General features: G+C 40.3%; 1 protein-coding gene across 2 annotated transcripts in view; it reads left to right on the top strand.

Moving 5' to 3' along the window:
- SLC23A2 (solute carrier family 23 member 2) overlaps positions 1-25,033 on the top strand; it is a 148,348-nt gene that overhangs the window by 89,633 nt on the left and 33,682 nt on the right. For both annotated transcript variants that reach the window (XM_079944025.1, XM_079944026.1), the window contains 2 exons: positions 14,315-14,431; positions 16,490-16,647. In XM_079944025.1, coding sequence (XP_079800151.1) covers positions 14,315-14,431; positions 16,490-16,647 — 275 coding nt within the window. The remainder of the gene's footprint in view (positions 1-14,314; positions 14,432-16,489; positions 16,648-25,033) is intronic.

Genomic DNA, 25,033 nt, shown 5'->3' with positions numbered 1-25,033 from the left:
CAGACTGCATTGCAGCCCTAAGACTTCTCAATTTCATTTGAGTTTCACTTGACAGACTTTTAAAACAGATTTTATTTTTACTATCATCAACTTATATAATGATGATTCTAGAACCACTGTACTGCACTGTAAACAGTATATACTGTGTATTCTAGTAACAGACCACTAGGAAGTTGATATATACAATTATAATACCCAGCTTGGGTATTAGTGCAGTAAGTTTACAGTGTAATCATGAAAATGATAAAGAACAAAAGAAATTATATTGAAATTCTTAAATAATCAAATTTTTTGTGTCTGTGATTTCTTTCTTTTTCTCTTTCTCCCTCTTTCTTTTTCTTTCTTTTCCAGTTTGGGAGATGGAAATTTCATTTTTGGCTGTCTTGACCAATATGGCTGTTATTTGGTCAAGCTATTCTAAGTTTTGTGGAAGCTAGATTCATGCTGAGATGTTGAAATTCCTGCAGTGTTGGTTTCCAAGTTGCTCCTCAGAGCACAGATTGGAGCAGCCATGGTTGTGGCTGTGGTCTGCAGCAGAGACTCATTCCACAGGGCAGGATCTGGGAGGGGCCCACTGCCTGTCTGGCTTGGGTCTCAACATCCAAGAGGTACATCTTATAGCAAAGTGCTTCTGTTTTTACAGACTTGTTGGGCTGCATCCAATCCTCAGTTATTTGGGCCTTAATCAGAGAGTCACCAGAATTTCCAGGCTGTAGGCTGTCATGAGTTTTGATGTTCATTATCCGGGAGTTGATGGCTGTCTTTTAATATACGATGTTTGTTTTTCTCTTTCTGACTTGCTTCACTCTGTATGACAGTCTCTAGGTCCATCCATGTCTCTACAAATGACCCAATTTCATTCCTTTTTATGGCTGAGTAATATTCCTTTGTATATATGTAGTTTATACTGTGATGGCTGTCTTTTTTTTTTTTTTAACATCTTTATTGGGGTATAATTGCTTTACAATGGTGTGTTAGTTTCTGCTTTATAACAAAGTGAATCAGTTATACATATATATATGTTCCCATATCTCTTCCCTCTTGCGTCTTCCTCCCTCCCACCCTCCCTATCCCACCCCTCCAGGCTGTCACAAAGCACTGAGCCAATATCCCTGTGCCATGCGGCTGCTTCCCACTAGCTATCTACCTTACTATGTTTGTTAGTGTGTATATGTCCCTGACTCTCTCTCGCCCTGTCACAGCTGACCCTTCCCCCTCCCCATATCTTCAAGTCCGTTCTCCAGTAGGTCTGCGTCTTTATTCCTGTCTTACCCCTAGGTTCTTCATGACATTTTTTTTTTCTTAAATTCCATGTATATGTGTTAGCATACGGTATTTGTCTTTGTCTTTCTGACTTACTTCACTCTGTATGACAGACTCTAGGTCTATCCACCTCATTACAAATAGCTCAGTTTCGTTTCTTTTTATGGCTGAGTAGTATTCCATTGTATATATGTGCCACATCTTCTTTATCCATTCATCCGATGATGGGCACTTAGGTTGTTTCCATCTCCGGGCTATTGTAAACAGAGCTGCAATGAACATTTTGGTACATGACTCTTTTTGAATTTTGGTTTTCTCAGGGTATGTGCCCAGTAGTGGGATTGCTGGGTCATATGGTAGTTCTATTTGTAGTTTTTTAAGGAACCTCCATACTGTTCTCCATAGTGGCTGAACCAATTCACATTCCCACCAGCAGTGCAAGAGTGTTCCTTTTTCTCCACACCCTCTCCAGCATTTATTGTTTCTAGATTTTTTGATGATGGCCATTCTGACTGGTGTGAGATGATATCTCATTGTAGTTTTGATTTGCATTTCTCTAGTGATTAATGATGTTGAGCATTCTTTCATGTGTTTGTTGGCAGTCTGTATATCTTCTTTGGAGAAATGTCTATTTAGGTCTTCTGCCCATTTTTGGACTGGGTTGTTTGTTTTTTTGTTATTGAGCTGCATGAGCTGCTTGTAAATTTTGGAGATTAATCCTTTGTCAGTTGCTTCATTTGCAAATATTTTCTCCCATTCTGAGGGTTGTCTTTTGGTCTTGTTTATGGTTTCCTTTGCTGTGCAAAAGCTTTGAAGTTTCATTAGGTCCCATTTGTTTATTTTTGTTTTTATTTTCATTACTCTAGGAGGTGGGTCAGAAAGGATCTTGCTGTGATTTATGTCATAGAGTGTTCTGCCTATGTTTTTCTCTAAGAGTTTGATAGTTTCTGGCCTTACATTTAGGTCTTTAATCCATTTTGAGCTTATTTTTGTGTATGGTGTTAGGGAGTGATCTAATCTCATACTTTTACATGTACCTGTCCAGTTTTCCCAGCACCACTTATTGAAGAGGCTGTCCTTTCTCCACTGTACATTCCTGCCACCTTTATCAAAGACAAGGTGTCCATATGTGTGTGGGTTTATCTCTGGGCTTTCTATCCTGTTCCATTGATCTATCTTTCTGCTTTTGTGCCAGTACCATACTGTCTTGATTACTGTAGCCTTGTAGTATAGTGTGAAGTCAGGAAGCCTGATTCCTCCAGCTCCTTTTTTCGTTCTCAAGATTGCTTTGGCTATTCAGGGTCTTTGGTGTTTCCAAACAAATTGTGAAATTTTTTGTTCTAGTTCTGTGAAAAATGCCAGTGGTAGTTTGATAGGGATTGCATTGAATCTATAGATTGCTTTGGGTAGTAGAGTCATTTTCACAATGTTGATTCTTCCAATCCAAGAACATGGTATATCTCTCCATCTATTTGTATCATGTTTAATTTCTTTCATCAGTGTCTTATAATTTTCTGCATACAGGTCTTTTGTCTCCTTAGGTAGGTTTATTCCTAGATATTTTATTCTTTTTGTTGCAATGGTAAATGGGAGTGTTTTCTTGATTTCACTTTCAGATTTTTCATCATTACTATATAGGAATGCCAGAGATTTCTGTGCATTAATTTTGTATCCTGCTACTTTGCCAAATTCATTAATTAGCTCTAGTAGTTTCCTGGTAGCATCTTTAGCATTCTCTATGTATAGCATCATGTCATCTGCAAACAGTGACGGCTTTACTACTTCTTTTCCGATTTGGATTCCTTTTATTTCCTTTTCTTCTGTGATTGCTGTGGCTAAAACTTCCAAAACTATATTGAATAAGAGTGGTGAGAGTGGGAAATCTTGTCTTGTTCCTGATCTTAGTGGAAATGCTTTCAGTTTTTCACCATTGAGGATGATGTTGGCTGTGGGCTTGTCATATATGGCCTTTATTATGTTGAGGAAAGTTCCCTCTATGCCTACTTTCTGCAGGGTTTTTATCATAAATGGGTGTTGAATTTTGTCAAAAGCTTTCTCTGCATCTATTGAGATGATCATATGGTTTTTCTCCTTCAATTTGTTAATATGGTTTGTCACATTGATAGATTTGCGTATATTGAAGAATCCTTGCATTCCTGGAATAAACCCCACTTGATCATGGTGTATAATCGTTTTAATGTGCTGTTGGATTCTGTTTGCTAGTATTTTGTTGAGGATTTTTGCATCTATGTTCATCAGTGATATTGGCCTGTAGTTTTCTTTCTTTGTGACATCCTTGTCTGGTTTTGGTATCAAGGTGATGGTGGCCTCATAGAAGGAATTTGGGAGTGTTCCTCCCTCTGCTATATTTTGGAAGAGTTTGAGAAGGATAGGTGTTAGCTCTTCTCTAAATGTTTGATAGAATTCGCCTGTGAAGCCATCTGGTCCTGGGCTTTTGTTTGTTGGAAGATTTTTAATCACAGTTTCAATTTCAGTGCTTGTGATTGGTCTGTTCATATTTTCTATTTCTTCCTGATTCAGTCTTGGCAGGTTGTGCATTTCTAAGAGTTTGTCCATTTCTTCCAGGTTGTCCATTTTATTGGCATAGAGTTGCTTGTAGTAATCTCTCATGATCTTTTTTATTTCTGCAGTGTCAGTTGTAACTTCTCCTTTTTCATTTCTAATTCTATTGATTTGAGTCTTCTCCCTTTTTTTTCTTGATGAGTCTGGCTAGTGGTTTATCTATTTTGTTTATCTTCTCAAAGAACCAGCTTTTAGTTTTATTGATCTTTGCTATTGTTTCCTTCATTTCTTTTTCATTTATTTCTGATCTGATTTTTATGATTTCTTTCCTTCTGGTAGCTTTGGGGTTTTTTTGTTCTTCTTTCTCTAATTGCTTTAGGTGCAAGGTTAGGTTGTTTATTCGAGATGTTTCCTGCTTCTTAAGGTGGACTTGTATTGCTATAAACTTCCCCCTTAGAACTGCTTTTGCTGCATCCCATAGGTTTTGGGTCGTTGTGTCTCCATTGTCATTTGTTTGAAATGAATAGTAGAGAACATTAATTCTTCAGGTTTTTAAACATCTGTAGCTGTACCTTTTACTGATCTGTTGGCAGGAAAAATATCTAGTACACTAAAGTTAGCACATTTCTGCTAGACATTTATTGTTTGTGTGAACATTTTTTTCATCATCTAAACTTTGATAGGTGTGTATTTCCTTGAATACTAGTGAAATAGAGTATCTTCCTATTTTCCTGGTCTTTTTTTCCCTTGTATTATGAAATGACAAGGATAGTGAGAGTTATCATGTGTTGAATAGTGCTAAGCATCCAGACCCTTGGCTGAATGCTTTAAGCAACCTGTCACATTTAGTCCTCATAGCAACCCTGTTAGAAAGGTGCTATCACTATCCCTGTTTTAAAGGTGAAGAAAATGAAACGTTTAGGTCCTTTGCTGTCTTAAATTTGTGTAAAGAAAACTTCATACCAGAAGATGCTGCCCTCTGGGATCTTGCTTTTCAGATGGCATTGAAAGGCTATCTGAACACCTGACTGTGAAATAAGAATGGACCATTCAAGAAGAGACAAGAGAACTGAGAGCAAGAGAGCCTGTCCTTTGCGTTCCCCATATTCACAGGTTTCTTAATTCATTGTAATGTATTCACTTATTTTATTAAAAACTTGACTTTTCTGATGTCCATTAAAACTCTTGAAGTTCTTATGATAAATGCTGGCTAATATGATACTAGCTATAAGATACTCATCTTGGAATTTGCTTAAAGGGATTTTTTTTTCCTGAAAGGATGAGAAGGATAATGCCTCAAATCATCAATCATGAGTCCATAGGATGGACCTCAGTATCATTGGGACTCTTAGATTAGGGATGTTGAAGGACTTGAACTTCATAATGAGGGTTTTTTTTTTAAGTGTTTTTTAGTTTTTACCTTTTTTGACTTATGATTCCTACAGATTCTCTTTAAGTTACCTTTTATCCCGGTACTAGCTGGTCTTGAAAAACAAAGTTCTCTTGAGCATACTTGTTTAACATAAACAGTTCAAAATTGTATTAAACAGTTTAAAATGTGCTGCCTCCATTCTTGGTCTACCCCACATAATTGGCAGCGGGCAGTCTGGTGTGTATATTCCACATTCTTTTCCACTCATGCCCGCACACATATCCGAGAGTGTTGTACCATGGACGGTGAGCCACTGCTAGTCCCCACCCCACCTACATAATGTATACCTCACCAGGTTAGTAAATGTATGTGGAATTTTTTTATTTTTAAAATTAATTTTAATATCTTGAATAATCTCATGGTTTTAAAAATCATTCTCTCTATATACACCTATTATTTCTACACTGTTTGAAAGTAAGTTACAGACATAATGCTCCTTTATTCCTAAATAACTTAAGTGTGTATTTCCTAAAAACAAAAACATTATGATATTCACATTGATACAATTATTATTGATAATTGGTTGATTTCATTAATTTCAATTTTAAAATAAACCTTAATAATTTTCATTTCCTCAGTTCCAGTAATGTCCCTTACAGCTAAATAATAAGGAGTTAAATAGATAAAGCTTAGTTACAGGATCCAAATCAATATCACTTAATGCATCTAATTGTTAATGTGTATCTTTTTTTATTAATTTATTTATTTTTGGCTGCGTTGGGTCTTCATTGCTGCATGTGGTCTTTCTCTAGTTGCGGTGAGCAGGGGCTACTCTTTGTTGTGGTGCGCGGGCTTCTCATTGCAGTGGTTTCTCTTTGCAGAGCACGGACTCTAGGTGCACGGGCTTCAGTAGTTGTGGCATGTGGGCTCAGTAGTTGTGGCACGCAGTTGTGTCTGTGTATGAAACATAAATATTACATGTAATATGTTGAGTGTGTGTGTATTTAAAAGTTTGTTAGCGTTCCCTATAAAGTCATCTGAGTCTAGTATTTTTTTTTGACATACCTTTGAGAATTTCTATTTCTTCTTTGGGAATCAGTCAGTTTGGGACTTATTTTATTCTGGAGTCAGTTTTGGTAAAGTATTTTTTTCTAAAAATTTGACTCATTCTAATTTTCAAGTTATATACATAGAACTGAGCAAAATGGATTTTTATGTTTTTTAATTCCTTTATTCTGTGATTATTTCCACTTTTTTTCTGATTTTTTATGCTTGTCCTTTCTCCTTCCACATTGCTCCATTTTTATTTCCCTGGATTAGCTAGTTGGGTTTTTTTTTAATTTAAAAGAACTAAATTTTAGATTTACTTAGTGCAAATGCTTTTCTATTTTCTAATGTATCCGTTTTTTATTCCTTTATTGGTTTTCCTGTTATTTTCTATTATTTTTTGAGGCATATGCTTAGTTTGTCTTTTTGTTTTAAGTGCAAAGACTATGAATTTTCCACTAAGCACTGCTTTAGCTATATCCAGTGGATTTTCATAGTTAATTCTAATAAGTTTTCTATTTTCTAAATAGTTTTCTATTTTGGATCATATTTCTTCCCCTTTGCCCTTTAAGGGGACATTTAAAAATTTCCAGATAGAGGAGGGTTTTTCTTTTTCTTTTGGCTGAGTCAGGTCTTAGTTGCGGCACATGGGATCTTTTGTTGTGGCATGCAGGCTCCTCATGGTGGTGCGCAGGCTTCTCTCTAGTTGTGACGTACAGGCTCCAGAGCGCATGGGCTCAGTAGTTGCGGCATGTGGGCTTAGTTGCACTGTGCCATGTGGGATCTTAGTTCCTGCACCAGGGTCGAACTGGCATCCCCTGCATTGCAAGGCTGATTCTTAACCACTGGACCACCAGGGAAGTCCCTGGAGGAGGGTTTTTTTGTTTTGTTTTTGTTTTTGTTTCTTGCTGTACGCGGGCCTCTCACCGCTGTGGCCTCTCCCGTTGCGGAGCACAGGCTCCGGACGCACAGGCTCAGCAGCCATGGCTCACGGGCCCAGCCGCTCTGCGGCATGTGGGATCCCCCTGGACCGGGGCACGATCCCGTGTCCCCTGCATCGGCAGGCGGACTCTCAACCACTGTGCCACCAGGGAAGCCCCAGGAGGAGGGTTTTTGATTGTCTGTTTTTTTAATTTCCAGTTTTATTGTATTGTGATCAGAAAATGTTACTTGTATTATTTTTTGGAATGTATTGATGTGTTCCTTATGGTTAAATTTTTGCAAATATTTTTTGTGAATTTTTGTGTTCTAGATAATTGAAAACAGTTAAATATTTAGGTTATATTTTATTAGTTATTACATCTTTTCTTTTGCCTGCCATTTGGTCTGCCATAAATTGAGAGATTAATTTCCCATTATTGGTATTTTTTAGATTTCTCATATTTCTGAGATATTTTGCTTTATAATTATCGACTCTCTCTTATTTGTACATAGACATTTATAACATGTTTATGGTGAATTGTACCTTTTATCATTTAAAACATACTCATATTTGTCTTGGTTATTGCTCTTTAGCTAGAATACTACCTTGTTTGAAGATAATTAAGACTTTATTTGCATTTTTCTTTAGCTTTGCTCATTCTTAGGTGTATCTCTTATATACAGCATAGAATTGAGTTTTGCTTTGAGAAGGTCTTAAAATCTTGTTCTTTCAATAGTTGAGTTTAGCCTGTTTACGTTTAGTGATAATGACAAGTATCTATTTTATTTATTTGTGTGTGTAGTTGTGATATTTAAAAACTTCTGTACTTTAGTGGACACCTATATAATCATAACTATAGAACAATATACTTAACCCTTTATTTCATTGTCTTCTAGTTTCCTACCATGAACAGTAACAAAATTACTGTTTTTCCTTCCTTCCTTTTGCTCTTTCTCTCCTCTACTATCTGATTTTGGTCAGAAATATTACTTTTGCCCATCATTATAATTGATTTGTTAGCTTCAAGTATCATCCTTTGACTTCCAGCTATATTAGATGACAATTAATTTACTCTACCGCTTGCCTTTTTCCTTTTCACTCTCACATTTTGTTAATTGTAATGACTATCTTTTTGGTGCATTTATATATTCTGGCAATCTAATCCCTATTTTTAGTTTTTTTTTTTTTTTGGTATTTTGGAATTTTTGAATTTTATTTTTAATTTATTTTTTGTACAGCATGTTCTTATTAGTTGTCCATTTTATACATCTAATCCCTATTTTTAGTTTTATTTCTACAGTTAATTTGAGACAAGCCTTCTGCTGGTTTCCCTAATAATTTCTGGGTTGACCGAAGTTCACCCTCTAGGCCCTTGATATTCAAAGTGTAGTCCATGCACTAGCATCATTGACATCATTACCTACATGTTAGAAACGTAGAATCTCTGCCCCAACCAAGACCTGCTGAATCAGAATTTGCATTTTCATACAATTCCTATGTGATTTGATATGTTCACTGAAGTTAGAGAAGTAACACTATAGTAGTAGTTTCCAAGAGAAGAGCTGGATCATGGGAATAGTTTTGGATGAGAATTTATCTATAGCATTTAGCCTTGAAGGAGAGTTCAACTGGGTGTAAAATCCTTGGGACATCGTTTGGATCCTGACTCAAATAAATCAGCTGTAACAAAGTTTTGATACAATATGAAAAAAGTTTTAAAAGCATTGGGTATTAGGTGATATGAAGAAATTGTTAATTTTATTAGCATGTAATGGTATTTTGCTTCTTTTTAAAAGTCTTTATCTGCTGAAGAGACATACATATGTGTTTATGGACAAATTTATGTATTTTGAGGATTCAGTTTAAAATAATCCATCCCCTTACCCCAGTAAAGTTGGAATGGTATGGGGAATAGATTAAAGAAGAACATAGGGCTAATAAATTTTGAAGCTGGAGTTGGGGATAGATATAGGGCAGGCATTTCATCTTCCTTCTACCTTTGTATATGTTTGAAAAATTCTATAACACAAAGTTAAGAAAATAATTGAATCATAATAGTTTGCTGTTTTCCCATTTTCTGGTGTTGAATGTGGCTATGAAGAACTCAGGCTGGTTTTTTCTTTAAGTCAGTATCTTGATCTTTTTGCCTGTCCTATTCTTTATTTATCTTTGATAATCAGTAACTTTAATGACTATCATATGATAATAATCATATCATAAGTTTTGATGCTGACCGGGGTCAGTTTTTCCTGGCACTTTCAATATTTAGCTTCAAGGCTAATGAATGTTGTCTTGAATTATATCTTTATTTTTTGTTCCATTCTCTTCTTTTGGTTTTCTTATTTGGGGGCTCCAATTATGCATATTTTGGATCTCCTTTGTCTGCCTTCTTTATCACTTCTCTCTAATCTTTTTTTCTCTTACATTTTTTTCATGTTGTCTCTTCCCTCTTGTGCTCCTACCACTTTCATCTTTCTGTTTTTCCCCCTTCTGTCCAGATTCTTTCAACTCACATTTTATTTCCCTTTGTTCTTAAATTTTTTAATACAGTTGATTGAGTTTTCAAAATATCTGAATCCTTTTTCATTAATTTATTGAGTACTTAGTGCATCTTTCTAATTTGTAGGCATATCCTTTAGTTCTTGGAAATTTCTTATTTCTTTGATTCCTATATTCTGTTTTCTTCCATAAAAATTGTTATTATTTCTTGTCTTTTGTTTTAAGCAACATTTTTATTATGCTCAAAGATTTGGGATGGCGCATCACGGGCTGGTTGCTTCTGTCATGCTGGCATGACTTTTTTTCCTCCCCCTCCCCTAAATATTTATTTTTATTTATTTATTTTACTTTTGGCCGCATCAGGTCTTAGTTGCAGCATGTAGGATCTTTCCTACATTCCATTGTGGCACACGGGCTCTTTATTGCAGTGCGCGGGCTTCTCTCCAGTTGTGGTGTGTGGGTTTTCTCTCTCTAGTTGTGGTGCACAGGCTCCAGAGTGCATGGGCTCTGTAGTTGTGGCATGCAGGCTTGGTTGCCCCGCTGCATGTGGGATCTTAGTTCCCTGACCAGGGATTGAACCCACATTCCCTACATTGGAAGGCAGATTCTTTACCACTGGACCACCGGGGAAGTCCCAGTATTTGTCTTTTTGTTATTTTGAGCATATATATTTGACTTTCAACCCTTTTGTTGAATTTTTTTTTCCTATTTTGTTTTTAGTTTCTAAGATCTCTTTTCCTGTTTTTTTTTGTTTGTTTGTTTTTATTTGCTGATTAAAGCTTTTAAAACGGCAGTGCTCTCTTCCCAGGTGCAAAATATTTTTATTTTTGTGAAGACACAGGTTTCTCCCCCCCCACCCCCAATATGTTTTCTTTCTACTACATGGACCCTATTTCCTCTGTTTATTTGGCTCTTAGTTTTGGAGGAATGTGAGGCAATAAAAAATATGACTGTAGGGTCATTGTGTGTGGATGAAGTTTGTCTACTGATGGGCCTTTCCACTGAGTAGGGAAAGCTGTCTTATCACTGTAGGGTCTAGAGATGGCAGTGTCTTGTCTCTGAGGCTGATCAATTCCTCTAGAAATAAATCCTCTAGTCTCCTCCTGTGGGTATATAACCTGGCTTCCGGCATTTGGAAGCAGATGAGGATCCCGCTGTTCACGCTTGCATTTAACCCCACATAGCATTCTTCAGTCTGAGGTGTTTCTGATTTGTATTCTTCAAACAATACATTTTTGTGTCTTGTAGGATGAAGACAGCAGTAGGCAACAGGGTGTCTGATTGGTTCGCAGAGTTAAATCCCATCTTCTTTCCATCCCTACTCTGTCTTGTGCCTCCAAGCATAGAACCTTTCTGGACTTCTGTTGGTCAACCAACTTGCTTCTTTATACCTTCCCTCTCCAGGCACCTATGTTTTAGGTTCCTTCCCTCTGCTAAATGGGTCACAGCTCATACAAATGCTTTGCATATTCCAAAATATGTTATTCTCATTTCTCTTTCTACTGTTTTCTTTGTCCTTGTAGATTTGTGTCATATTTATTCTTAGTGTTTTTAGGAGTTAGAGGAAATGACAGATGTGGTCAATGAACCATGTTTTACTAGAACTCAAAAACTGGTTATTGAAAAGACCAGTGACATTGATCTTTGGTGGACCTGATTAAGGTGAAAGATGAGAAAGCACTAATGCATATTAGCAATGTGAAAGGAAATATAAGAAACATGTATAAGAGAATATTAACTACAACTTTATGATAATCAATTTGAAACCCTATAGCAGGGTTAGCAAGCTGCATCCTGCAAACTAAATCTGGCCCAACACTTGTTTCTGTAAATAAAGTTTTATTGGAACACAGCTATAACTCATTTGTTTACATATTGTCTAATGTTCTTTTGCACTATAATAGCAGAGTTGAGTATTTGTGACAGAACCATATGGCTCACAAGGCCTAAAATATTTACTGCATAACCCTTTATAGAAAGAGTTTGCTGACTCCTGCTGTAGAGGAAATTATTTCCTAGAGAAAAAGACTACAAGTGACTTAAAAGTGCTGTACTAGATAAATAACCATAGGAGAGATTGGAAAGGTTATTAACGATCTTTTAAGAAGTCTCCAACAAGAGAACTGAATTCTGAGTTCACTAATCTTTGAAGAACAGGTAATTTCCTTTTCCTTTAGATTATCTTAGAATATTAGAATAATATGGAAAAGCCTATTCAAGATGATATCATCAAATTATTAATGTAGTCATCTTTTAAAGAAACCTCGCTGTTGGAGCTTTTTGTTTTGCAGTTTTAAGAGAGTTCATATTGTTCATGCAGTGGTAACAGAATGTGGTACCAGGGTCCACAGTGACCAAACACACTCCTTCTGTCTCTGGGAAGGGTGGTGCAGCATTTTTCTGACAGAGTTCACTGATCCCCTTGACCACACAATTCCCTACTTTTTCCTAATACCATTTGTGGACTTTTTACATTAGTTCCATTTCTGAGTTGTAGAACCACCCTCATTACTAAGAAAAATAGTGTGTGTACAGTATATGTATATGTTTGTGTACACATCTTAATCTTAGCCTTCCAGGCCTGAAAGAGGACAGATGCAGTCTTTTCATTTCTGTTCATCTGTTTTATAGTTAAAACTAGTCATTTTGGAATCATTAGAATAATAATGCGTATAATATTATTGTAACAGATTGTACTAATGTAGTAATTGTAGTGTTACTATACTCTGTTTTCAGATATTTCTTTTTGTTACTTTGTGAGCAGTAACATTCCCCATCTGTAGGTCATATGATAGTGTTGAATTGTCCTTTTTATAGTGAGTCCAGTATCCATAGTTGCATCATGTCAGCAAATGGTCAACTTAGTTCAGGGATTTCCAAGACTGATTTGGGAGTCCCAAATCAGGTTCAGTGGTTTGCTAGGAGGACTCAGAATTCAGAAGAGCTATTACACTCCTGGTTACAGCCTATTTGAGAGAAAGGGTCAGATTAAGATCAATGGAAAAAAACATGTAGGGCAAGGTCTAGGAGACACAGAACAAGCTTTCGGTTGTCCTCTTCCTAGTGGAATCATGTGAGCAGTGCTTAATTTCCCCCGGAACAAAGTGTGACAACACTGAAGGAGTGTTGCCAGACCCTCTGGAGTCAAACTGATACCATGTGGCCCAAGGCCCCATCATCAGTTGCATTGTTAGCATAATCTATGAAGGGCAGCTCAAGGCTTCATTCAGGTAAACAGATACACTCTTAAGAGGCAGGATATTCCAAGAGCACAGAGGTTATCTTCCAGGTGGCAGGCAAGGGCCAAACTTCTCTTTGAAATGTGCAGGGTTTGGACAACCCAGACCTGCTGAGTTAATCCTTTACTGTACATCACCACATATCAAGTTCCTCATCATATGTACTTTCTCTACCACCACTACAAACAAATTTTAAATGACACTTATAATAGGTTTAAACCCATTTAATAATGCAGATCTGCCAGCATCCATTTTTGAATGGAAGAAAAAGTTCTTTCCGAAAGGTCATATTCAATTCACATTTGGATTAGATAAAATGTCAATTTACATCAGATATTTACCTTTAGGCTTTAGAAGGTAAGGCTGAATTGTGTCACTTCTTTCGTTCAAGAGTATTTGGCCCCCAAATCCCTGTGCATGAAAAATGGAGTGATAAACATAAGGAGTCAGCATCTTTCAAATGTGGATCAAATCCATTGGAAAGGGGGTACAAATTGGGCTAGGTGTGGCCAAGGATCAGAATGTTATCATCTTTATCTTTTTTGTGGCACATCTTTTAATTTTATTTCCTCTTAAGCACTTTATGTTATTAAAAAACTAAAAAAAAATGCACATCTTGGATTCCAAGAAATTGTTTGTAGGGTTTTAGAAACTACAGCAGTATTGAGGGTATATGGGGGAACCCCCGAGTTTTCAGTTTGGCTCAGATACTGGATGAGTTCAAAAGTGATGCTGAAGCTGAAGCTGACTGGAAATGTCTAGACTATAACCTAAAGTGTCTGGTCTTTGTAAAGATTCTGGCTTATAAAGGATGCAAGGCTTAACATTTAAAAAAATCTTTAGTAATGGTGAGAGGAAAAGAAAAAAAAAAGTTCCCTGAAGTATAAATACATTTTTAGTCTGTTTTTTAAAACAAAATTTGAATCATCATATCTGTATACCTTTGCTCTCTTCACTCACCATTATGTCTGAGCAGCAGTGTTTTAAAAGAAGGGTGTTTAGGTACAGAAGTCTTTTTCCTTGCAGGGATGGAATGGGATAGGAGGGACAGATTAGTGCTCTCTGTTGGAAAGTGGTTAGCATTTTGTAACATTGCTTCATTAGGGTTACTACCCAAGGGCAGCTCATGCCAAGGTATTACTTTGTGGTCTCAACCTTGGGAGCATCCCTCTCCATGCAGTGGGTGCCCAGTCTTGGGGAGAAGCTCTGAGCAAGTTGGGTGCTCTTGGGTGTGAGTTGATGGAAGGAATGCTGAAGCCCCAAATCCTGAGAGCAGACTGTCCCACCAAGTGAGTGCGCTTGACACTGTGTCAGAGGTGACCAAGGCTTAATTTTACAGGAGAGCAACAGACACTTTATAAAGTTGTTTTTCAGTAACAGTAGCCTGTGCTGAGTTAACTTTAGTCCTTGCTTCCATTAAACAACTTGTTTTCTCCCTCTCGTTCACAGAGCTCTCTTGCTGAGACCTTGGATAGCACGGGCAGTCTTGACCCCCAGAGATCGGACATGATTTACACCATAGAAGATGTTCCTCCCTGGTACCTGTGCATATTTCTGGGGTTGCAGGTAAGATGATTCCTTTGGAATATAACCACCAGCAGATGCTTGAATTGTCTGTCTGGATTATTTAAAATTCAATTTTTATTTTTTATTTATTGACAACTTTAATATAAATTACTCTTTTAAGAATGTTGAATGGGAATTGTTAACATGAACTTCATAACAGTGAAAGGAGGAAAACAGGAGGAGTAGGTTAATCATGGAATGAAAGAAGGAAAATGTTCAGGGAATAAGCAAGAGAAATGACATGGAAGTAAGGGAAAAAGATCATAGATGTGTGGAAAGGGGAGAATAGAGGGAAGATAAAGGTAGAAGAATAGAGAAAAAAGGGTTAATGTTCATCTCTCATGCCTAGTTAATCAACCACAGTCACCGTCAGTTCTGCCATGAAATATGGGTGACACTGAGAAGTGCTGTGTTGGTCAGGGCATAAATGTGGAGGCTTCAATCTTATTTTTAAAGGAAGGCAAACTTCGCCTCGGTGGTGTCTGCTTTGTCTGCTGCAATTTCCAGTGGGAGCAGAGCAGGGAAGCTGCCAGGGGAGGGGTGGGGGGATGGGGCGAGAGGTGACCCAAGCTAATGCAGGACTCCTGAATCTTTGGTACCCACTCCCCCCACCACCACCACCACTCCCTTTTCCCACTTACGATTGAAGTGGGGCTTTAGGAGAAAGGGGATGGCATGGAAGCCTCTTTGTCCAGACACATACCCCTGGCCTGTGTTTGCCTTGGTTTTGCGGTTTCACTTTCCATTCTTTACGTTTGAATGATCAGTTCATGCTGAGAAAATCAGTCCCGTTATCCAGAGAGGTTTATTCACTTGGAGGTGAACTGTACCTGATGAGAGCTGATGCTTTGGTCCCGTTTCCAGGCCCCTCCCCTTAGGTATCAAAGCACTTGGTAACCTGGACAGAAAGGCATCTAATAAAGAAGACATAACCAAAGGAGCTGACTGGTCTTGGCAAATAATTTCCCTAGGGCTGAGTATCTGGAATCAGATTCAAGAAACTCGTTTTTTGAAATGTTTATATTATAGATGTTTCTAGAAGTAGTCTTCCCTGTTCAGATAGGATTGGGAAACCCTGTGTGCATCATGCCCTTCTTGACAGTGCACAGCACTCTTAAATTTGTGAGCAGCTCTGGGAAGTCCTGGATGAGAATGTTCTCTTCCCCTCACCAAACACCTATTAGTGTTACACAGTTAGGCTTTATGGGCTGCAAGCAGCACATTTTGGCAAACATGACCAGAGATGGGGAACTATTAGGAAGAAACGTAGGAAGTTTGCAGAACAGAAGTAGGAACTGAACAGGTAGGCCTCTGGGAGGAAGGGAAGTGAGCAGTGAGGGCTGGAATGTCCTGCCAGGGCCACAAGGAATGGGGGAGGGGCCCTAAAGGAAGAGTGGGATGGGCTCTTTCTGGAGGATTCCCACAGCTACTGTGTGACCCTAGCCCTTCCCTGATTGCTGTTAAACAATGCCAGACCATAGAAAAAGATGGAAAACGCCTTGTGCAATGAAGCTTGTAACTTTAATCCCCAGACCTAAAAGAATTAAAAAAAAAAAAAGGACGAATTATCTCAAGAACATAGATGTAAAATTCTACATAAAATATTGGCATATCAAATCCCAGAAGAAAAATCTAGCATGACTAACTAGAATGGTTCAGTGCCACACGGTTCATGTTAACAGATTAGAGGAGAAAGACCTATGGTTTTAGCAATTGATGCTGAAAAGCATTTTAAAAAAGCAAATATTCCCAGTAAGAATTATATAAATAAAACACTACCAGTGTTTGTGTTGAGTACTTCCTTTGTGCTGGTCTGGATTCATGCAAGTAATAATTAATAATACAAGTTAGTGATAAGACAAGAAAATGTAATGGAAAGGAGAAATGCAAAAAACAGAGATGATTTGGCATATGATAAGAGTGTGTATCTAAAAAACCAAATTCTTCATGTGTGTAACTTTTTAAAAACAACAGGGGGGTGGGCAAAGTTAGGGTAAAATCAGAAAAAATACAAAGAAGGGTTTATTCTTTTCCCCTCTGTCTCCCTGTCACCCGTAGCATTACCTGACGTGCTTCAGCGGCACCATCGCGGTGCCCTTTCTGCTGGCCGATGCCATGTGTGTGGGATTTGACCAGTGGGCCACCAGCCAGCTCATCGGGACCATTTTCTTCTGCGTGGGAATCACAACTTTGCTGCAGACAACTTTTGGATGCAGGTGAGATTGGGGCACTAAATTGGGGATGCTGAAGCACCCATGAAGCATTAAGTACTGCCATTCACCTAGGGCTGCTTAGAGGGACTGACTGGAGTATAGGGAGGTGTGTCCTAGTGGCATTTGCCCTGCCTTCCCCCAACGCTACTGTGTTTCTTCTCTAGGTGGGTGGCACCGCTTCCCACCTAGTTGTGCAGGCTGGAAACATACTCACTCTCAGCTCCTTCCATCCCACCAGTTGGCAGGGCAAGTTTTCTCTCCAGTACCCCCTCCCTGCCCCCATTCCTGAAGTTCAGGCCTAGACTGTTCTACTAGGTTCCTAGTTGGTTTCCCTGCCTCCAGGGCTACTCTCCTCTGCCCTGCTCTGTGTGCTACTCTAGTGCTGTCTTTCAGTGTTTGCATCTTCCTGGGTGTTACCAGGCTACAGCCCTACTCCCTGTTTAAAAAAACAGATGTGCCCACCCTGTAGACTTCTCCCTTGTTTTCTGTCCCACCACCCTTCCAGCCATGTCCCTGCGCCCTGCAGTCCCCTTCCCTGCACTCACCCAGGGGTGAGTTCCTCCCCGAGCCCACCCTGCTGTCTTGCCATCCTGTGCTTGTGCTTCGCTGCAGCCTTCCAGTCCTGGCTTGCCCCTCTCCTCTCTGTGAAGCATCCCTGACTTCCCAAAGCCTCCTTTCTCTCTGAATTCCCACACATGCACCTTGTGTATGTTCTTCTAATGTGGCTCTTATTCCACTTTGTCCTTTTTTGTTTGTGTCTTTTCTTGCTGATTCGTGTTTCCTTCCTTGATGCCAGAACTGCGCTTTGCATCCCCAGTCCCCAGCTTAAATGGGTATGGAGCTGGCATAGGTAGGAAAAGAACTGTCCTGTCTTACCTCCTCCTGCAGGCTTGCTTTGTCCCCTCCTGTCCCCTTCTTCCACCCTCTTCACATGCAGCCTTTTCCTCTACCCTAGGGTGCTGCTCAAGGGGTGGAGCCTGTGGGGACAGGACTGTCCTCAGGGGGAGGACAGCAGAGTAAACATGCGAGTTCTGTCTCTCACTCCATTACAGACAGTCTGCCTTCCCTGCTAGGAAAATGGGAGCAAAGGCAGAGGGAAAAGAAGGCAGCTTGGGAATCATGGAGTGTATTCCAGTGAGTCAGAATCCTCAGGGTGACCTTTACTTGAGGGGGGGCGGGGCAGGAGAATATGGGAAGAACAGTGTTAGGGCATCCTGGTTGGCGGCATAAGCAATGTCCTCAGGAGGGATACGGCAGCTCCCTAGCAGTTCTGCTGATGGAAGGAAGGCTGTGAGGGCTGGCTAGCTCTTGGGGTTCTCAAAACCCCAGCCCCTGCAGGACTGCCTGCAGCCACCATGCTGAGTAGATCCCTTACCTCAGAAGGGAGGGTCTTCTTAGGGGACCCCTGAGGGAAAGTCAGGGTGTTATTGACCTGTTAGGGGAAGGAGATGTGTTCAGGCATTCCAGAGAGGACTTGATTCATTTTCTTAGAGCCCAGGTAGTTAAATTTGGCTGGCAGCATCTTTCATTCTTTTGACACAGCATTCAAGGTTCTGTATTTCAAAGCCAGAAAGGATTAGAAAGCTTTTATTGACCGACTCAAGTGTACACAGGACACTGGTTCTCTGGGGAAATATTCTTTTTCTAAACAGCTAGCTCATCAGGGAACTTGTAGCACAAACCATCTGTAAATTTGGGCAGTGCCTCTAGTTGAGAATTGTTGGTTGACTTGAAGAGGGAATGAAAGACGTGTTTACTGATGTACAGGAGGTACCAGGTGCAGCTCTGCCTTGGTCTCATATCAGGGAGGCTAACCCTGACTGACAGTTGAGCCTGGCTGTGCTGGGCACAGTTGCCTAATGGTGACATAGTAGGGAGAGTTTGGGGTAACTTTTGGTGTGTGCTTTCAGTTATGGGAGGGCACCCGTTCAGGACCCTCTTGCCCATCGTTGGGGCACAAGAGACCTAAACAGAGCAGCCTGGGTCAGTGCAGTTTACCCCCTCCCCTCCCCCTGAAGGAGCACAGTGGAAGGAGGGGAAGATGGGAAAAGAGGAGTCAGTTAACTTTTGCTCTACTCCCTTCTTTGTGCTACAGCACCTTTTTCTTGCCTGGAATCCTTGCCTCCAGCTCCCATCTAGTAGGGAAACAGTGAGAAGGCACTCAGCGCCATGGTTTCCAGCTCCACAAAGCCTCAAGCTGTTGTTGATACATTCTTTTTAGTTTTATCCAGCATATATTTGAGGGCCTGCTGTGTGAAGGTGAACCCAGATGATGAGGTGGGTGAGAGGCATTTCCTTCCCTGCCTGGTTGGTCACCACCTCTGGGGTTTGTTTGCTGTATCTGTTTATTCATGTGTCCCATCTCCTCCATCCTCTGCATCTCCCTGTCCTTCACTCTTTTCTGTTAAAACTCTTAACTCCTCTTTACCCATCTTCCCTTCCTTCCATGGTGCCCAAAGAGGCAGGGCTACCCCTACTAGCTGAATCACCTCTCACACCCTTGCCCCTGGTTTTCCTGTGGGTTTCGTAAAAGAAGAGCAGAGATCTCAGGAGTGGCCAAATATCCCACTCCTCTAGTATTTCCAGCAGACCAAAATTGGCACTCAGACCTCAGTAGAGTGGGGACCCACCTCTGGCACCCAATACTTACTCAGAACGGGGGCAGGGTTGAGCATCCCTTGGCCTATTCCAGGGGACCCACCAAAGCCAGAGCAGCAACATTGCCAGTGTTAGTTAAAATCAAGTTGTTGAATATTGTAATGATCAACTTTAATCCCATGGGCAGTCAGAATCTACAGTTTCCAGTAAAGCATTAGCTTATGCCACATGGCAAATGATGGTTTCTTCCCCATTCGCACACGGGGGAGTGAAATGAGTGAGTATGAGAAGTTAGAGGGACCTATGCAGCGTTATGACTCTGGACAGAAGACCTCTCCAGCTCCCAGTTTCCTTTTGTGAAAATGACAGGAGGCTCTTCCTAAGGTGTCCTGTGGATGACATTTGCCATCACTGTGTTTTTGTAGATTATTATAAGGTCTTCCTAAAATACATTTGGGAAGTTACAGAGTATGAATAATGTGAAAAGCCTTTTAATTCTGCTGCTTGCTAACATAGACCCTCATCGTAGACTGTGAATTATCATCTTAACAGACTTGTGCATTTACTTCCTGATCACAACAGGATCAAACAGATAAAGCAGTTGGGGCAGAGGGAATATCAAGGTGGGACAGTGGGAAAGAAAGGCTGATGTGCCAAGAGTGGGGTTTATTCCCAGTATCACAGACATAGGATTGCAGATGGCCTGTACGTGTTTGTTGGTGTTTGTTTGCAGTTCACACTCATTTCCTTAGGCAGAGAGCTGCAGAAGGAAAATCATGTTCAGCTTTCATGATTTCTGGGACAGATTTTCAGACTTTTACAACTCTGAGTGGTTTGCCATGTGTGTCTGAGTTCTGTCCGTTTCTTCGTGTGTTTACCTGTTGAGTACCCAGTACTCCCTTGCACTGGATGTAGTGTGTACATGGGACCTAGAGACCAGCCATAGTCCATGCCTCTGAGGGGTGGGGCCTGTATTGTGAGGAAGCTAAGACCATGATCACAGGTCTAGAACCGAGGTAGGAAGTATAAGCATTCCCATCCTCTGGGCTGTGGCCAGGTCATCCCTGCTCCGTGTTTCACACGGGCACTCTGGTGAAGAGTGGCATGCTGTTCCTGGAAAGTTGTTTCATTCCATAAAAATAACCAAAATTGATATGGAAAAAGTGAGGGTGAAACAGATGTGTGCCTTTGCAAACCTGAACACAAGCTCAGAATGCCGACTTTAAGATGCTGTGTTGTAAAATACTCCTTTGGGGCCATGTTTTCCATGGGCTGGGCTGGCCAAGGACACAGAAAATGTGTCTGATGCAGCGTGTGCTGCAGACCCTCCTTCCTTCACTACACATCTCCCCTGGCATGAACATGCTTTCCTTTCCTCCAGAGATCATGACTTGTTTTGAAATGGAGGCCATATGTCTCTGCCCCAGTTGTGTGACTTCTGTGGCTTTAGTGCTTCCCAGGGCTTCCACCTGTTGGAGATGGGTAGTTTCTGTGACAGCTGCTTCTTCCATCCCCCTCCTCCCATCCAGCCTTTTCCTTCTTCCTTCTTTTCTTTGACTTTTATCCCCTGCAGTTTGCTTTCAACGAGGTCTTTACTGTCGAGTGCCCTTGGGTGAGGTTTCAGATTGCTGAAATCAAACCTTATTCTGATTGATTTCAATCCAACCTACCCCTTGGGCTCTTTCCAGGAATTAGTAAAAAACCTTTAAAATCCCAAGAGCAGGGGCAGGGTTCAGAGTCCCCTAACTCAGATGTTAGCCAGCCAGCAGCAGCTATGCCTCCCTGGCTTTGGGGAGGACTCAGTTCATGCATAACCTAGGCTGCCGTTGTCTTTTCCATCAGAGACCAAGCTTTGATAGCAGCTCTGAGCTTCCCAGAGCCCTTGTCCTCGGGTGTTATGCATAGCTGGGGGTGAAGGAGGGCCCTCTGGGATGGACCCTGCCCCCTTGCACACCATGCTGACCTCCAGCTTTCCCTGAGGTGTGCAGGTGCTGTGTTTGGGGACCACATCCAGCTTTTTGTTCCAGGTGCCTCTTGGAGGCCTTTCTCTCAGCTCTCCAGCAAAAGAAAAAATTGCAGGTGGAGTGGCCCGTTTCTTGAGAGCCTCTCTTGGCCATAACAGGCCTGCTGTAGACACACAGAATATTCCTTTGCTGAGAAAAGGTAGGGTTTTGGCTGAGAGAGTCATTGTAGCTGGTGCAGCAGCCTGGTCTCTAACAGAGTTGTCTGCCTTGAGGAGAGAGCTACCCTGTCTTCCATCTCCTTTGGTTCTGGGACCTGTACGGTATAGGAGGCAGCTCCAGGATACTTTAAAGTCTCAAGTATAAGGCTTTGAACTCTTAACTGTTGATAAAATTTAGAAGAATGGAGAGATGCAGTGCTTGGATAGGGGTAGGGGAGACTGGGATTTTCCCCCACATTCTTTTCCTGTATATGTGTTTGTGTGGGGGTGTATGTGCAATTTTTTAAATTACTTGAGAATTTCAGGCAGCATGATGATGGCTCACCCCCAGATACTCTCCTAAGAATGAGGGTCGCCTGTGTAACCGTTTACCACACCTGAGAAAGCTGAGTTATATCATCTAATATGCAGTCTATATTTAATTCCCCTAGTTGTCCCTAAAATATCTTTTATGGCTATTCCCTCCACCTCTCTGAACTAGGATCCAATCAAGTTCGTGTGGTGCATTTGTTTGTTGTGTTTCTTTGGTCTAGTAATAAATAGTCCCTACATTTTTCTTCCACATCATCCTCTTCTTAAAGAGTCCAGGCCAGTTGTCTCGTTGAGCATCCCGTGGTCTGAATATGTCCGATTGTGTCCTTGTGGTGGTATTTGATTTGTTCCACAATCCCCCTATTTGTTGTAAACTGGGAGATGGGGCCAAAGGCATAGTTGATTCAGGGTGAACATTAAAATTACTGTGTAGATGATAGTGAGCCTGTGATGTTAAGCAGGCTCTTAATAGCAAGTCGTAGGTTTTTCCTGCCCCCATGTAAAAAAAAAAATTACTGTTTATTTAACTCAAAGAATTATAGGTAGTACATTAAAAACATGGGGGCCAGTGAGAACCTGGAGGTAGTGACCTTGGAGGAAGGTTTGCCCTCACCAGCTGTGTCGAGGGGCTCTGGCTTCAGAGGTGGCGTCACTCCCATTCTACTGTTTACCAGCTCTGTGGCTTTGGGCAAGTTACCTGGTCTCAAAGTCCCCTTTGCTCCTCCATAAAATGATAATAATAATAATAAATTTGTTAGTGAGCATCAAATAAGATAATGCCTGGCACTCGCCCACACTTGCCTGTTGGTGCTCATTATTTTAGTGGACCCTCTGGAAGGGTGGGTGTAGGTGAGGCAGATGGGGGTGCAGTGGGCAAGGCTGGTATGCCAAATGGAGCAGCTTGTCCTTGATGACATGGCAGGGGTTGGGTGTGCTCCTTGGCCACATGGCCACAGGTGGACTTCTTCAACTCTAGCTTTTCTGGGTGGTCTCCCCATTCAGTGAACATGCTGTTTCTCTGTTTGCTAATATTTCTGATGCTCCAGGAGACTAGGAGACTAAGTCCTCTTAGTATATGTGGGGTTAATGAATTTAGTTCCCCACAGTCTTTTTTCTTTGAACGTCACATCTCACTTGCCCCGTATGTTCCCACTTGTTCTAAAATGCTCATCTTCTTCCTCATGGCCCACTAATTCTCCCTTTTATCATTCCTTTTCAGGCAGGTGACTGCCTGGCGAAAGCTGTACAGGGATAGAGCAGCACTACACAGGAGCAGAGGATAGAGCTTCTTGTCAAATACCCAGAGGGAAACTCTTTTTTCTTTTTTTTTAAATTTTGTGTTTTTTGTAACTATTTGACTTCATTCTAGTATTCTAAGGACCATGTTACCATCCTCCCCCATTTCTCCTCCCAGAAAGACACTTTATAGACATAATTTTTTTAAGTCATATCTATTGAGGGGTAATTGACATACAGTAAAATTTTCCCTTTTTCACTTGCATAGTTAGATGAGTTTTTACCCATGTGTACAGTCACTTAATCACCACCACAACCAGCAGATAGAGCATTGCCACACCCCAAAGAGTTCCCTTATGCTTCTCTGTGACTGGCTAGATCTTTAAGTAATAAAACAAACTTTTGACCTGAAATAGTTGATACTATCATGATTGAAAAGGTTATCAAAATTGTACCCAGCCAACCCTCCTAAATTGCTGTGCTCTGTCTGGACGAAGCCTTCTGCTGGGAGCTGGGAGAGGAGCCAGTCGGCTGCTTCCTACTGAGGTTCCCTAGGAGTGTGTCTAATTGGAAGTGTTGACTGAGATAGTTTATATAATTTTGATATTTACATATAAGACCAGAATATCATGGACTTGAAGATAAAGGTTAGATTTGCCTTTAGTTAAAAGTTTTCTTTGAATCAACTGAAAATGGATTAGAGATCCAAATGTAAGAAACATGATACTATATAACCATTAGAATAAAACGAGGGCAAATTCCTTTATAACTAGAAGTTGGGAAAGACTTTTAAACTAGGATTCAAACTCCAGAAACAATAAAAGGATAATAAATTTGATGCCATTAAATGTTTTAAAATTTGTAAGCTTTGCATTGTAAAAATATACCATAAACAAACAAAAATGACAAACTGGAGAAAATATTCATAATATAGATAAGTTCTAATATCTCCAATATAGAAAGAACTCTGAAAAATCAAAGTTAAAAATTACCAAAAATGGTATAGAAAAAAAGGACAGAAGACATGAATAGCCACATAAAAAGCTATATAATGGCCCTTCACCATAAGAAAGGATCAAATTGACTTTATAATAAGAAATACAAACTAAAGCTACCCTGAGATACCATTTGTCTCCTTTGTCAGATTAACAAAAAATGATTTTTTTTTTTTTTTTTTTTTGCGGTACGTGGGCCTCTCACTGTTGTGTCCTCTCCCTTTGCGGAGCACAGGCTCCGGACGCGCAGGCCCAGCGGCCATGGCTCATCGGCCCAGCCGCTCCGCGGCATGTGGGATCTTCCCGGACCGGGGCACGAACCTGTGTCCCCTGCATCGGCAGGCAGACCCTCAACCACTGCGCCACCAGGGAAGCCCCAAAAAATGATTTTGACAAGCCACTCTGATGGCAAAGCTGTGGGAGAACAGGCATTGTTACACATTGCTGTCAGGAGTGAAAATAATTCAGTCCCTGTGAAGAGGAATGTTACGATATCTAGAGTACATATGCATTTATCATTTGATCCAGCAACCTACTTCTAGAAATTTACCCTGGAGATATACTCCCACAAATGCAAAATAAATACAAAAAGTTTTTTTTTATTGCTGTGTAATTTGTAATGGGAAAATAGTTAACACAACTTAAATGCCTATCTGTAGGAAACTACCATACATCACACAATGAATTACTGTGCAACCCTGAGAAAGAATAAGAAAGATTTCCATGAACTGGTATACAGTAAGTTCCGGAATATATTGAAAAAACAAGTTGCAAAAGAGTGTGTATATGTTTGAAGAAACAAGAATAAGTTAGAAATTAATAAAAATGGTTAATGATCAATAAGTCAGATTTGGGGGTTGGAGGGGATAGGAGTGACATTTTCCTGGTATATCTCTATATGGTTTGATTTTTTTTTAACCGTAAAATGTTCAGCATATCCAAAACATAAAATCTAAAAGGATGAAGAAACACAAACCCTAAAATTGAATACAAACAGAAACAAGTGAACCTAACTTTATGTCAAATTGCTGACCACATGGAGAAAAGAATTAATTCACAGACTTTA

The sequence above is a fragment of the Stenella coeruleoalba genome (genome assembly GCF_951394435.1).
Source record: "Stenella coeruleoalba genome assembly, chromosome: 15".
Lineage (NCBI taxonomy): Eukaryota > Metazoa > Chordata > Mammalia > Artiodactyla > Delphinidae > Stenella > Stenella coeruleoalba.
This window is presented reverse-complemented; position numbering and strand designations above follow the sequence as displayed.